Here is a 15,443-nt window from a genome sequence, read left to right as displayed (position 1 = left end):
AATAAAAAGAAAGTAACTTGTCTCTGTAATCCAAGATAGAACCATACAGGGTCTAAACTTATCAATCTCTGGAGAGAATCCCCCCTCCCCCTTTCTCAGTAAAAGCAAAGTAACAGCAAACAGGAATAAAGAATTTCCTTCAGCAAAACACACAATTGCAAATGTAGAAATCAAATTATAAGACTAATTCGCCTCTCTAATTAATACTCACTATTAATACTCACTATTAAATAGTAGAAGCCGTGTTAGTCTGGTTCTGTAGAAGCAGCAAAGAATCCTGTGGCACCTTATAGACTAACAGACGTTTTGCAGCATGAGCTTTTGTGGGTGAATACTTGCATCTGAAGAAGTGGGTATTCACCCACGAAAGCTCATGCTGCAAAACGTCTGTTAGTCTATAAGGTGCCACAGGATTCTTTGCTGCTTCTACAGAACCAGACTAACACGGCTACCCCTCTGATATTAAATAGTAGAAACTACTCCAGGAGAACTTGGAGACATGACTGACCTCTCTTAAATCCAAAGAGAGCTCTGAGCAAAACAAGGAACACAGACAAAGGCTTCCCTCCACAGAGATTTGAAAAAATCTTGTCTCTGATTGGTCCTCTGGTCAGGTGGTCATCAGGTACTGCATGTTAACCCTTTACAGGTAAAAGAGACCTTAACCCTGATCTGTTTATTTATGACAGTCACTAATACAAATATTGAATAGGATTGGTCCCCAGACCGAGCCTGCCGGAGCTCCTCTAGTCTGACACGTCACCTTTCAGAGCAACTCGTCACCTTCTCCCCTGTAGCCAGGTTCTTGTGCACTTCACAATGCTTTGTATTAATCCCCCTCTTCTCCACTTTGACTAATAATTTCCCATGTGGTATCAAGTCAAATGCTTTACTGAAGGCCACGTATATTCGATCTACTGCCTTTCCCTTATCTAAAAAATCAGCTCTTTTCCCAAAGAAGGGAATCGGGTTAGGCTGGCTTGAGCTACCTGTTGTATTCCATCTCCTTTCCTGTTTACCTCCATAGCGTTAATCCTTTTTTCCTTTACAATTTGTCCCAAAGCCTTGGCTACTACTGAGGTCAGACTAACAGGGTTGCAATGGCCTGGATTCCTTTGTTTTCCCCCTTTCTTAAATATAGATCTGACATTAGCGATTCTCCAGTGATCCCACCGTGTGGTACTACCGCCAAATAGGTAGATTTATTAAGAATCCTTACTACCGGCCAAGCAATCTCGTGCACCAGGTCTTTCCGTATTCTGGGAAGGCAATGATCTGCCCCGCCCTGATTGGAGCTCATTAAGTGCTGTAAGTTTTTCTTCCACCTCAGGAGGAAATTTCCGTTTTTGGACCCTCCTTTCCATCAGCTGTCCTGCCTTCATGCCTGCGTTCCATGTTATCATCTGTTTTGAAAACCATGCAAAGAATTCAGTTGAGTTTTGACGCCACACCTAGATTATCTTTAATCTCCTTCCCATCCACACCGCATGGGGCCCAACCTCAGCCTTCCTTATTCTTTTTTTATTCGTAGAACTTAAAAAACCTCCTCTGATTTATATTCATTTCCTTGGCAAATACTAACTCAGCTTGACTTCTAACAATTCGCCCTTTATCCCTACGTTTGCTAACTCCCAAACGTTGCTGATCAATCCTTTCTTCCACTCCCTACCGGCTGTCCGCTTACCCCTAATAACCTTTTTGCTGCAGTTCTTCATCCAGCTGGGTCTGGAGACTTTCCCTGCAATTTTTGCCCCTCGTGTGGGATGTAAATTTCAGGCCCTTTTTCTACAGTTGAAGAAATTCCAAAGCCCACTCCACATTTCAGCCCTTGAGGTCTTCAGTAGCAGAGCAGGGAATAAACCCTCCATTTCTTGAGTCCCAGCCCAGGGTTCTGTCCACTAGGCCACACTGCTTCCCTTGCTCATTGCAGGTGGCATTATGGTCTAAGTATTTCTTTTCCATTGCCCGTGGTTCACATGGTTCACATCCCAACAGGGTCAACTCCTCCCTCCCGTGGAATGGTTTTTTGGATGATTATTGGTATAATAGCTGCCGCCTAGAGCCCCGAACTGAGCTCAGGGCCACGTTGTGTTAGGCCCTGATTATTGTCCCTGGTTTCCATACAGAGAAGCTGAGGCCCAGCAAAGGGAAGCTGAGGCCATGTGGGGAACCTAGCGAGGTCAGAAATGCAGCCCAGCTCTTCAGAGCCCCAGGCTACAGCTCAGCAGTGAGGAATTGAACGTTCTTAAGGTGCTTTGGGTGAGAACTGAGCTTTGCCCTATTTGCTTAACCCAAATTTCCCCTCACGCCCCCCCACCCGTTGTGCATGGTTTTAGCTACCTCCCTGCCACCCCAGAGGTGGCTGCATTTCTGACTTTGTACGGATACGGTGCAGCGCGCCTGGTTCCTTCTCAGCTCCTGTTTCTCCACCCCAGAGGTGGCTGCATTTCTGACTTTGTACGGATACGGTGCAGCACGCTGGGTTCCTTCTCAGCTCTTGTTTCTCCACCCCAGAGGTGTCTGCATTTCTGACTTTGTACGGATACGGTGCAGCGCGCCTGGTTCCTTCTCAGCTCCCGTTTCTCCACCCCAGAGGTGGCTGCATTTCTGACTTTGTACGGATACGGTGCAGCGTGCTGGGTTCCTTCTCAGCTCCTGTTTCTCCACCCCAGAGGTGGCTGCATTTCTGACTTTGTACGGATACGGTGCAGCGCGCTGGGTTCCTTCTCAGCTCCTGTTTCTCCACCCCAGAGGTGGCTGCATTTCTGACTTTGTACGGATACGGTGCAGCGTGCTGGGTTCCTTCTCAGCTCCTGTTTCTCCACCCCAGAGGTGGCTGCATTTCTGACTTTGTACGGATACGGTGCAGCGCGCTGGGTTCCTTCTCAGCTCCTGTTTCTCCACCCCAGAGGTGGCTGCATTTCTGACTTTGTACGGATACGGTGCAGCGCGCTGGGTTCCTTCTCAGCTCCTGTTTCTCCACCCCAGAGTTGGCTGCATTTCTGACTTTGTACGGATATGGTGCAGCACGCTGGGTTCCTTCTCAGCTCCTGTTTCTCCACCCCAGAGGTGGCTGCATTTCTGATTTTGTACGGATATGGTGCAGCGCGCTGGGTTCCTTCTCAGCTCCTGTTTCTCCACCCCAGAGGTGGCTGCATTTCTGACTTTGTACGGATATGGTGCAGCACGCTGGGTTCCTTCTCAGCTCCTGTTTCTCCACTCCAGAGGTGGCTGCATTTCTGACTTTGTACGGATGCGGTGCAGCGCGCCGAGTTCCTTCTCAGCTCCTGTTTCTCCACTCCAGAGGTGGCTGCATTTCTGACTTTGTACGGATACGGTGCAGGGCGCCTGGTTCCTTCTCAGCTCCTGTTTCTCCACCCCAGAGGTGGCTGCATTTCTGACTTTGTACGGATACGGTGCAGCGCGCTGGGTTCCTTCTCAGCTCCTGTTTCTCCACCCCAGAGGTGGCTGCATTTCTGACTTTGTACGGATACGGTGCAGCGCACTGGGTTCCTTCTCAGCTCCTGTTTCTCCACCCCAGAGGTGGCTGCATTTCTGACTTTGTACGGATACGGTGCAGCGCGCTGGGTTCCTTCTCAGCTCCTGTTTCTCCACCCCAGAGGTGGCTGCATTTCTGACTTTGTACGGATACGGTGCAGCGCGCTGGGTTCCTTCTCTGTTAAGGAAATGGGATCGGGGGGAGGGAGGGGAATAAGTCCTACTAACTCAGGGAGTCCATCCCAGAGCCTGCCCCGGCTGGTTGCAGGATGCTGGGTCTGGGCTGGTGCTCACCAGCTTGTCAGGCACTTGGAAGGGCTGCAGCCTCCTTATTGAACATGGCCAGGCGCTGCTCAAGGTCTCCACTGAGCCTTATGCTCCTGGAGACTCTCCGAGCAGCGGCAGTGGCAGGCGACGCCCAGCAGAAGGTGCTGTTAGGATGCTGGAGAAGGGGAAGGGGAGGGGGGGAAATCCCTTCACATCCCCAGCTCAGCCATCCACCGCCAGCCAGCCGCACTCTGGACAATAACACAGCTGGGGATGCTGCACGGCCACCAGCCGCTCGCCACCTCTCCCGCAGCCTGCAGCCCGTGAGCGGAGAGACAGCAAGGGGGGGACTCGCCCAGGGCTGGCGTTTGCCTTCCCCGCCAGAGCGTCGCCTGGATCCGCGAGCCGGAGGGCGAGGCAGCCAGGGGATTGCAGAGGCTGGGAAAATGGAGTAAGTACCGCTTTTCCCCTTGCCCGGGCATGTGGTGGAGGCTCTGGGGAGACCGGGTGCATCCAGCCATCTGTCTGTCTAGGTACTTACATAGCCTTCTGCACCAGAGCATCCCCCCTCCCCACTAAGCCAACCGCCCTGTCCCCCACCCTCCATCCAGCAAAGGTTGGATTCAGGGCTCATCTGCTGCTGACGCTGCCCCGGCCTCTTCTCGGGAGCTGGCCTATCGGGCTGGCTTCCCCCTCCACCTGCATACAAACCCCCCCCCTTTGCCCTCGCTGGGCCTGCTCGCCAAGGTGACAGCTTGGGGCTCCGTGAGGCCGGGAAGCCAGGGGGCTGCGTGCCGGGGGAGGTGGGGAGCGTGGCGGGGTCTTCCTCTCTGACCGTGGCCCTTGGCATTTGTGGGTTGGGGAGAAGGAGCGGGAGGGCCCGTCTGACGTGTTGCCACCGGTCGGCGTGATCACGGGTGGGTGGGGGTTGGCGCATGTGAGGGTGCAGACCCCCCCCCCACCACCCTCCCTCGCGTGGATATTTTTGCAGTGACTCAGAAATCCGAGCGTGCCCTGCCTCTCTATAGGCAGGGCCTCTGTGGTGTAGCAATGCTGACTTATTGTTTGCGTGTGGAAGCAGGGCCCGGAGAAGTGGGCTCAGGATCAGGGCCATGCTGAGTCGGGGGCTGGGCGATCCCATGGGGAGACATGGGTGCAAAGAGCTTCATGTTTAGAAAGACAACAGGTGGAGGGAGGCGGGAGAAGCAGCGAGATCAGGCAACGGAGGGACTTGGCCTGGCACCGAGCACCCCCAAGTAGGCCTGGGAATTGTGCTTTCCCCCAGGACTCCAGCAGCGGCGTCCCCTCGGAACCGCTGGTTCCAGGCGTAGTCACCTGGGAGGGGACGCAGCGGGTTCGCCACGGCTCGGTGTGGCTGGTGCCGGTGTGTTTGTTCTAACTAGCACCTCCCCTCCCCTGCCTCAGCTGCTCAGGTCTCAGCCCTGGGCAGGACGAGCAACAGGTTTTCCTGAGGCAGCGGAGGATCAGTGCCCGTTCTGCCCCCTTCTGCCGTGGTTCACCGTCGGGAGCTGGCAGCCCTTGGCGAGCAGTGCCCGGCTCACCGGTGGAATTCTGCAGGGCTCCTGTCTCCTCCTGGGCGGCCCCTGCCTCAGCACCGGTGACTGACCATCTGGGAGCCAGATGCCAGGTGCTCAACAGGTCCCAGCCGTCTGCTTGCCGTTCGGGTGGCTCCCGCCAGGCCTGCAGCAAAAAGGGGTGTCCCCGGGCTCCCGCCGGCCGCCCTCCCTCCATTGTCAGCCTTTGATTCTCCCCTCGGAGCTATCAAAGGAACCAGGAGGCGGCTAATCTGGGTCAGTGGCTGGTGTGGGGAAAAAAGCTGGATCCTGGGGAGGCATTTGAGATGCATCTCTGAGGCCTGAACACAGATTCTCAGCAGGAGGTGGAGGCAGGAGAGCTGGCTACATGGGGAGCTCCCAGCTACTCCATTTCCAGCCTCTCCCAACAGGAGGCGCTGTGCGGCGTGGGGCTGGAGAGATGGCTGTGCCAGGGGGAGCTCCCAGACTCTCCACTCTCAGCCTCTGCTAGTATGAGGCGGTGTCAGGAGCAGGACAGGTTAATTAGCTGCTGGGGGTGCTCCAAGCTACCCCAGTCTTGACACCTTCTACCAGGGGGCACCACGTGCAGTGGGGCAGGAGCACTCGCTATGGGGAGTTGGCCGCGGAGGTTCGCTGCAGGGAGTGGGGCCAGAGCACTGGATGGCAGGAGTTGATGGTGATTTTAGTCCCAGCCTCTCGGAGCAGGAGTTGCTGCAGGGAATGGTTGTGAGCCCGTGTGGGGAAGCCAGGCTGGGCTGGGGGGAGTGTGTGGATAGACTGTAAACTCTGATACCCATCGATTCCTCAGATCCCAGCCACGCCCTGGCTGGGAGCATTTCCATGGCCCAGGATCTTGGCGCCAGGCCATAAGCACCTGCAGCTCCTGTTGGCTTCAATGCCTGTTAACGTGGGAGCCCCCTGTTCCGGCTGGCAGCGGAGCGTCAGCCCGCTGAGTAGCCGGTGGGCTAGAAGCCCCTGTTTCCGAAGGTTGAGAACGTTGCTGTGGGCTGGATACCTGGCCGTAGGAGGCCTCGGCAAATCCAAGCTTGGTGCTTTGGGAAACTCCTTGGCATGTCTAAAGTGGTTTCTCTTTCAGCAAGAAAAACTAGCACGTAGGCTGCAGAAACCCCCCCTTGCAGACAGCAGGCTAGGAACCAGGATTCCTGGGTTCTATTCCCAGCTTTGGGAGGAGAATGGGGTCTAGTGATTAGAGCAGGGGGCCTGAAATTAGGACTCCTGGGTTCTATTTTCAGCTTGGTAAGGGCTGTAAGGTCCAATGGTTAGAACAGGAGACTGGGAACCAACCAGGACTTCTGGGGCTAAGTTTCTGCCTCAGTTTCCCCACCTGTAAAATGAAGCTAATACAGTCCAGCCTTGTGGCACAGCTATGTAGATTAAGCGAGTAATATTTGTAAAGGGCTGTGAGATCCTGTGATGCTAGAGAAGGATGACAGGGATTAGAATCATAGAACTGGAAGGGACCTCGAGAGTCCAGTCCCCTGAACTCAGGGCAGGACTAAGTATTATCTAGACCATCTGTGACAGGTGTTTGTCCAACCTGCTCTTTAAAATCCCCAGTGATGGAGATTCCACCACCTCCCTAGGCCATTTATTCCAGTGTTTAACTACTCGGACAGGAAGTTTTTCCTGATGTCCAACCTAAACTGCAATTTAAGCCCAGGCTGGGCTGGGGAGAGTGTGTGGACAGACTATAAACTCTGACACCCATCGATTCCTCAGATCCCGGCCACGCCCTGGCTGAGAATGTCCTGGGAGCATTTCCATGGCCCAGGATCTTGGCGCCAGGCCATAAGCACCTGCAGCTCCGGTTGGCTTCAATGCCTGTTAACACTTCTTGTCCTGTCCTCAGAGGTTAAGAAGAACAATTTTTCTCCCTCCTCCTTGAAAACTGTTCTCATGTCCCCTCTCAGTCTTCTCTTCTGCAGACTAAACAAACCCCATTTTTTTCAATCTTCCCCCATAGATCATGTTTTCTAGACCTTTAATCATTTTTGTTGCTCTTCTCTGGACTTTCTCCAATTTCTCCACATCTTTCCTGAAATGTGGCACCCGGAACTGGACACAATACTCCAGCTGAGGCCTAATCGGCGCGGAGTAGAGCAGAAGAATTACTTCTCGTGTCTTGCTTGCAACACTCCTACTAATACATCCCAGAAGGATGTTCGCTTTTTTTGCAGCAGCGTTACACTGTTGACTCATATTTAGCTTGTGATCCACTATGACCCCCAGATCCCTTTCCGCCGTGCTCCTTCCTAGGCAGTCGTTTCCCATTTTGTATGTGTGCAACTGATGGTTCCTTCCTAAGTGGAGCACTTTGCATTATTCAAATTAAATTATTATTAAAACCAACCAGGCTGACTTAGTTGGGTCTTGGGAGTCAACTCGAGCATAATACGCCCGGGTGTATGGAGGAGGCTCCTCCAGGCATTGTCAGCACACACCGGTGTTGATACATGCCTACGCTTAGAGAGACCCGGCCTGTCCTCACGCCATTGTAACTGCGTCGCTGACAGGCGAGTTGCGCCTGATTTGCATTGCTGTGTGTGAGAAGGGAGTCAAGCCTGCGGCAGGAAGGGAGAAATCGCCCTGATTTTCCTGAGGCAGGAAGGATGGTGGAGTGATTAGTTCCCTGGCTGGGGATATGGGAGAGCCGAGATCATTTCCCAGCTCTGCCACAGGCCCACTGGGTCACCATGGGCAAGTCTCTTAGCCTCTCTCTGACTCAGTTCCCCAGCTGTACGATTGGGGCAGTAGCTTTGTTCAACCTCCCAATGGCGCTGTGATCACAAATACACCACGGATTGCGAGGGGCTCAGATACTCTGATGACAGGGGTCATACAAGTGCGTTGATAGATGTGTGTCCACCCGGGGATGGCTGCCTCTGCAGGTAGATTATAAATGTACCAGCTTCTAGTATCTGAGAGGGAACGTTACAAGCGGCTGCCTGGAGCTTAGTCCGTCCTTCCTGAGAGCAGGAAAGAGCAGTGGTGACTCCCACCACCCGGTTATCAGCAGGGCTTGAACCTAGAACCCAGAGCCCAGACCTCTACCACATGAGCTAAACGTTAACCTCTCTCTTGGCTGGTAGCAATAGCAGGTGCTTATCCTCTGCCTGGACCAGCCTCTGAGGGACGGGACACACACTTTGCAAGCATGTTATACAGGCATTCGGCTGCTCTCTCTGCTTCTCCCCAGCACCCTCCTCTGGCGCTCGATCCTGCTGGAAGTCAGTGGCAAAGCTCCCATTGAAGCCAAGAGGAGCACAATCAGCACAGCAATGAGACGGATGTTAGGATGCTCCTGCTTCCTCTCTTGCCTCCTGCCTGGTGCCAGCAGAATTCACATCAGGTGCCACGTCTTCCCCATCACTTGGTCTCTAATGGGATCTGTTTTGCTTTCCATATTGTGGGGGACCAAATGACTGTCCTGGCCCGTCGGGTACCTGATGCTTCTTCTAAAAACCTGCACAAACTTTAGGCCAAATCTGGACGCTCTCAACTTTGCAAAACTGCCACTGACTCCAAAGGGCGCCGGGACTTGAGTAGAAATGGGGTCAGAGCTCCCGAACTGACCCTCTGCAATGAAAATAGCCTGGTTGGTTTCATTTAAATTCCTAGTCAGTTTCGCTCTCCGGCACTAGGACAGCGCTACAAGGTGTGGGCTGCAGAGCGCATGGGGGGCTGTGTTTGGGGGGGTTGTTCGTCACTTATGGTCTCTGGATTTATTGATTTTTAATTTCATGGGCATGTTTTCTGGTCTTTTTAAAAAGCAAAACCAAACCTAAATTTGAGGGGACGCAGTCCCCCCCTCCTCCTCCGGGCACACACTGCAAAGGGCACGGAGAAGCCTGTTTCTAAGTATTGTGCCACTTTACAGGTGGATTCCCTGAAAAGCAAAGTTCCACAAAACACCGTGGTTTGGGGCGAGGCCTTTTTTTGGCTCGGAGCCATATGAGGTTTGAGCCCCGCTTCAGCCTGAGGTTCGTTTTGAGTTGGAATAAACCCCCAAACTTGAAGGCAGATTCCCTTGATGCCTCCACAGTCCATCCAGCTTTGCCACAAAGCTGCCCAGACCCAGCCACCCCCCTGTTCCTCGCAATCAGGCCCAGGTTTGACCAAGGCTCAGTCTTGTTTCACAAACCGTGGACCACTTGGTATTGGAGCCTCAGTGCAAGGAAGCACTTAAGCACGGAAGTCAGTGAAATTTAGAATAATAAAATGTTGGGCTAGACGTGACTTTCCCATGTGGATCATCAAGAGGTCATTAAATCCAGCCCCCGCGCTGAGGCAGGACCAGGTAACGCTAGACCATCCCTGACTGGGGTTCCTCCAACCTGTTCTTAAAAGCCTCCCATGACGGGGATTTCAGCCTCCCTTGGAAGCCTGGTCCAGAGCTTAGCTATCCTCAGAGTTAGATCCTAAATCTCCCTGGCTGCAGATTAAGCCCGTTACTTCTTGGTCCTACCTTCAGTGGACATGGAGAACAATTGACCCCGTGTCCTCTTTAGAACAGCCCCTAACATATTGGAAGACCGTTCTCAGGTCCCTGCTCCATCGTCTTTTCTCAAGACTAAACGTGCCTGGTTTTGTGAACTTTCCAGCACAAGCCTAAAATGAAGCACGTGCTTAAGGGCTTTTTTTCCTGAATTTGGGGTCTGGATTTGTAGCTGGGGCCTGGGGTTATTCCGGGGACTTTTAGAATGAAGGTTTCATGTAAAGCCATGGCAGCTGTTTGGGATTTGGGTCCTAGTTTATTTGAACCGCGAGTTGGCAGGCAGGGAGGGGCTCTCCGGGCCTTTGAGTGAGTGAGAGCTTAGTCCGTCCTTCCTGAGAGCAGGAAAGAGCGCCCTCACTCACTCAAAGGCCCGGAGAGCGCCTCTCAATGCTGCGTTTTCTTCCCTCCTCATGGCACCATTTGTGCTGTTAAGTAAATGGAGATTTTATTCTCCCCCACCCCCACCCAACTGCTCTGATTTGTCCCCTGCTCTGCACCCACTGTGAATTCCCTCTGCCTTTCTGACCCCATCTGCATCAATGAGTCTCATTAGACTCATATTCTCTGCACCTTCTCCACTGGTGACTCCAGAGCAGAGAGTTGTTTGTTTAATATGGGGGAGGAGGGTGCGATTTTTGCTGTTGAAAGCTTTGAAACTATGTGGGGAGGCTGTGGTTTTGCAAAGGAGCCTCCTGCACCAGGATCGTCCATTGGATCCACGTGGACAAGCCTTTACTGAAGTCAGTGGAGCAATGAAGCTCTGGAGAGGTTGAGACCTCCAGATGGGTCCCCATTTCGTGACCCAGGCCTGCTCAGACAGACAGACAGACAGGTGTAGGAGTTACGCAGAGGACGGATGTGACAACTGGATGGATGGCTTCCCCGCCTGGCACACAAGTGGAGGATGGAGGAGAAGCTGTGAGGGCTGGATGGGAATCAGCAGCAGGAGATGGGCCAGCTGTGAATTGTGTTCAGAGCCCCAGGGGCAGATCAGTACCTCCTGGCACAGCCCCTGTCTCCCCCTGAACAGACCCGGTGGCGTATTTTGCATTTTACTCGTTTCCAGCATGTTTTTATTTGAATGTCACATTTGGCGGGTTATTTATTTAATTCATTAACCCAGGTTTTAAGAAGCTGAGTGAAACTGACACTGTCCATCTGATGTGGAGAGGGACTGATCCCACAGGGGGGTCCCAGAGTCTGAGGATTTGGGTTTAGGGGGGTTGATCCCAGCTCCTAACCGGAAATCTTGATCAAGCTAAAGGCTCAGCTCTGGTGGGGAAGGGGAGTGTTTTGTTTTGTGTTACGGTAACACCTAGACCTCACCCCCCAAATGAGATCGGGGCCTTTGTCGTGCCGGGCATTGTGCACATCATGGGAGACAGGCCCTGTCCCCAAGGGCTTACAGGACTCAACCAACAAAGGGTGGGAGGAGAAAGAGTCCAGGACCTAGGATGTCTCACTCCAGGTCACGTAGCAGCAGGGGCATAGTTAGGAATGGAACCTGGTTCTCCTGATTCCTAGCCCGGTGCTCTGGCCCTTAGACCAGACGGCCTCACCAGGCGCTAGCTTTGGATAACTGGGTAGGAGTTTGGACCGAAGCCACTTCTAGGGGAAGCAGTAAACCCCCCGCCATGGACAAGTCCCCGTCCCTCCGAACGGACGTTTCTCCCTAGCCCTGGGAAGTGTGTGGTTGTGGCTCGTGGCAGCAGCCGGCTCACAGAAGGTTCAGAGTTCATACGCTCACCCAGGAGACGGGATGTTTCTCTGAAGCGGAGGAGAGCACAGGCTCTCTTGCGAAAGGGCTGGCACTGCCCCTTCTGGTCCTGGCGGGGAGTCGCCGTCTCTTTCCCTGGGGGATGGATCTGTGCGGTCGAGCTCACCAGATCTAAACTTCACCAGGGCTTCAGGGAGTCCCGATCTGGGTGGTTTTGATCTGGCTCCATCTCTGTCGGCTGCAGTGCCAGCCAGAAACAAGAGCTGCCATGGGTGGAGGGAGCTGAGCTTTCTGGAACCCCAGACCAAGAAGCACAGCAAAACCAGGGAAAGGAACTGCAAGCAAACAATCCACCGTGGCCTCTGGTTGTGGGGGAGGGGTTCATCCCAGCCTAAGACATCCCAGAGGGGCCTCGTTTTCAGAGTTTATCCTGGTTAGAGCTAACGTAAAAATTGGAAGATGTATGAAACCTCATGCTTCAGGGCATAGGCCAGTCTCTAAATACTAAGGATCAGGAAGTTTCTTGCTCCTTCCACTGTAGCAGTGGGCATTGGCCATTGTAGGGACTAAATGGGTCGTGGTTCTGATCCAGTCTGGCCATCCCTATGCTCAGAAGAGCTGAAATTCCAGTGGACGTCACGAGGAGCTCGTCCTGTCTAATCAGACCCAGGGTGTCTCTGGTTGGGCTCCCCAACAATAAGATGCTAGGCCCAAAATCAGCACCCACATTGGTCTTAAACTCAGCCAGGGCTACCTCGCTCCAAGAATGCATCCGCACTGCCATGCCAGGGTGGGACTGCACCGTGTGTAGACATACCTGAGCTGGCATTAATGTAGTTAGCGCCGGTGCCAGACCCGCGAAACCACGGCAGCACAGGCTGTGCAAGGCCACCCAGATCCCATCCTGATTACTTCCCTGGCTAGCCCACACTGCTCCAGTACCCAAGTCAGCCAGATTAAAGCTGGCTGGGGGTGTGTGCGATACATGAGTGCACTCACTCTGTGCTACCCTGAGGCACACACCTAGCTCCCATTACCATAGCACCAAAGCTCCTCACCTGGGAGGTGGGGCAGGGAAATGATCCCCATTGAACAGATGGGAAACTGAGGCATGGCGTGACTAAGTGACTTGTCCGAGGTCACAGGAGCTGGGCCAGAGCAGGGATCTGAACTCAGGTCTCCTGTCTCCGAGGGGAGCACCCTACCCTGGGCCCTCCTTAATCTCCAGGCCCGGAGTTCTTGAATGAGGTGGTGACAGGGTTAAGAGCTCGCAGCTGCAGCTCGTCTCATTCATAAACACCGTGGGTGTTTCAAGGCAGGGCCTAGCCTGAGCGAGGCTCCTCTTACCAGAGAGGAGCTGGAAACCGTGCTGTCTCAAGTCCCCTGGCACCATTTGGAAACAGCTGTAATTTCCCAATCAGACAGGCTCCCAGAGCCTCTGGCATCAAATATTCAAGGACTCCATTTTCTCCTGGCACGCCCGGCCCACGTCTGAGCCGGAGAATCAATCAGGCAACTCCGCTCTGCTCTAATGCATCCTGCACTTTCAGGATCCTGGGGCCGTCTCCTCTCCCCCTCCCACCCCCCGAAAGGCAGGTGCTCAGGGATCAGGGATGCTGAGCCCTTCTAGGCTGTGGTAAAGGGAAGGGAAAGCAGTGAACAGCGGGAGCAGCTGATGGGAGGTAACCTGCATTTCAGTAGCATCCTTCATCCCCAAGAGTCTATAGAAATAATTGCCATTGAGATGCTGCTACCTCTGGGGCAGAGGGCAGACAGCACAGAATGCAGCCCATTTCCCATGGGGTTCAAATGACTGTGGTATCAGGCTCATTAGTGTTTGTGCAGGTTTCTTGCTGTCTGGACCCAGCTGAGGAGGGGCTGAGTTGACCCTGCTGGGATTTGAACCCGCAGAGTCTGGCTGCAGCGCTGCTGTTGTGAACGCTAAGGGCCACGTTTCCTGGGTGCTCAGCTTGTCGGGCTTTCAGAAGAGCTCCGCTCCCAGTTAGGCCCAGCTTTGGGATTTTCAAAGGCCCCAAGGGAGTTAGGCTCCCCTCCCCCACCCTGGGGGTGAACTGCACTGAGATTTGGGTGCCTCGTTCCCTGAGGCTCCGTTGAAAATCTCATCCTGGATTTTCCAAAGAGCTCAGCACCTGGCTAGCCCCCGCTCGTGAATGTCTGGCCCGGAGGTGTGTGAGCAGCAGAGGCAGGGAAAGCAGCTAACAGGTCAGAGGAGTCCCCCTATTTCCAATGCAGGGTCTCACGAGGGAGTTATTGATTAGATGTTTCCGCTACGGGAATTTGTCCAGACTCCAGCAAGAGGAGCCGTTCTGGGCCCCGTGGGTAGCAGCTGTGGATTCTGCATGCGTAAGCCCCCTGCTGTCCCATTTAGCTACTGGTATGGTCCCCATCACCGTGGTATTTGAGCCCCTTGCAGGCATTACCAGGTTGATGTTCATAGCGCCTCCGTCGGGCAAAGCAGTGCAATTGTCCCCAGTGTATAAATGGGGAGTGTGGGCCCAGAGAGACTAAGTGACTCACCCAAGGTCATACAGAGAGCGGGTAGGTGTCTCCCAGGGGCTAGGCTAGTGGCCCAAACAACTGGCCCATCCTCTTGCTCCAGCCCCAATGGACTCGCCCATCTCTTATCCTCCAGTGGGTTCAACCCTCAGGGAGTCATTTTGCTGCATGCCATAAAACGCCGCTGGGTTTCTGAATGTGACGGGACAGGAGTGAGCACTGGATAGGGCGTGATCCTGGGCACAGGCCACGTGACAGGGCCACGGGGACGGGGGTGGGCACTGGATACGGTGCGTTGCCGGGCACACGTGACAGGGCCACGGGGACGGGGGTGGGTGCTGGATACGGTGCGTTGCTGGGCACACGTGACAGGGCCACGGGGACGGGGGTGGGCGCTGGATACGGTGCATTGCCGGGCACACGTGACAGGGCCACGGGGACGGGGGTGGGTGCTGGATACGGTGCATTGCTGGGCACACGTGACAGGGCCACGGGGACGGGGGTGGGCGCTGGATACGGTGCGTTGCTGGGCACACGTGACAGGGCCACGGGGACGGGGGTGGGTGCTGGATAGGGTGCGTTGCCGGACACACGTGACAGGGCCACAGGGACGGGGGTGGGTGCTGGATACAGTGCGTTGCCGGGCACACGTGACAGGGCCACGGGGATGGGAGAAGTTTGAGAATCTCTACATGGGGCCTGTGCATTGGGGTGGTGGCACCTTTTATTTTGACTGTGACAAACTGGGCAGCGCATTGGTTGGGGCCTGCTGCGAGGGCAGCGTCTCTGGGATGTTTCGCCGCTGTGTCCTAGTGGCTTTTCCATCCACTGCCTGTCCCAGAGTCTTCACCCCAACCAGCTGCCCCTGCCTCTGCTTAGCTCTTCCAGGGCTGCCTGGCCCATGGGCACTGCTCTTCCGGCCCTCCCTCCTCCCACCACATTAACTCCCAGTGGGACTTCTGCATGGAGTCCATCCACGGCCAACGGTGCCCCAGAGAGAGGTCGGGAACCCTTCTGAGGCCCACAAAAGGAGCTTCTATGGGGCTCCCCAGTGGGGACAGTGCTGAGGGTCTGATTCCATCCCACCCCCCAGACAGATCCATGCCACCTGAGTCCCGTCTGTCCGCTGCAGCAGAGGGAGCGATGCTGTCCACCGTTCCCCCCACAATCCATTCTTCCAGTGCCCCAGCATGCTCCTGGGAACTAGTCCTTCTCCCCCCTCCATTTCTTCAGCATTTTAACCCCCCCGGGAAAACCTTGGCTCCAGGCCCCATTTTATCTGCACTCTTGGGAGTTGGGGCTTGGAGGAACGGGTCCTCTCTTGACCCGTCTCTGCGCTGCCGTGAACTGGGATCTCCCCTCTCGCCTGGCC

General features: G+C 54.5%; 1 protein-coding gene across 2 annotated transcripts in view; it reads left to right on the top strand.

The window, feature by feature from the left end:
* The first annotated feature begins 4,092 nt into the window (after window positions 1-4,092).
* The window catches only part of PALM (paralemmin), a 65,830-nt gene continuing 54,479 nt past the window's right edge, over window positions 4,093-15,443 (top strand). For both annotated transcript variants that reach the window (XM_044998298.1, XM_044998297.1), the window contains exon 1: window positions 4,093-4,216. In XM_044998298.1, the coding sequence (XP_044854233.1) occupies window positions 4,212-4,216 (5 nt within the window). In that variant the 5' untranslated portion in view covers window positions 4,093-4,211. The remainder of the gene's footprint in view (window positions 4,217-15,443) is intronic.

The sequence above is a fragment of the Mauremys mutica genome, chromosome 24, assembly GCF_020497125.1.
Source record: "Mauremys mutica isolate MM-2020 ecotype Southern chromosome 24, ASM2049712v1, whole genome shotgun sequence".
NCBI classification, from domain to species: Eukaryota; Metazoa; Chordata; order Testudines; family Geoemydidae; genus Mauremys; species Mauremys mutica.
The sequence above is the reverse complement of the archived record's forward strand: the minus strand, read 5'-3'. Positions and strand labels throughout refer to the sequence as shown.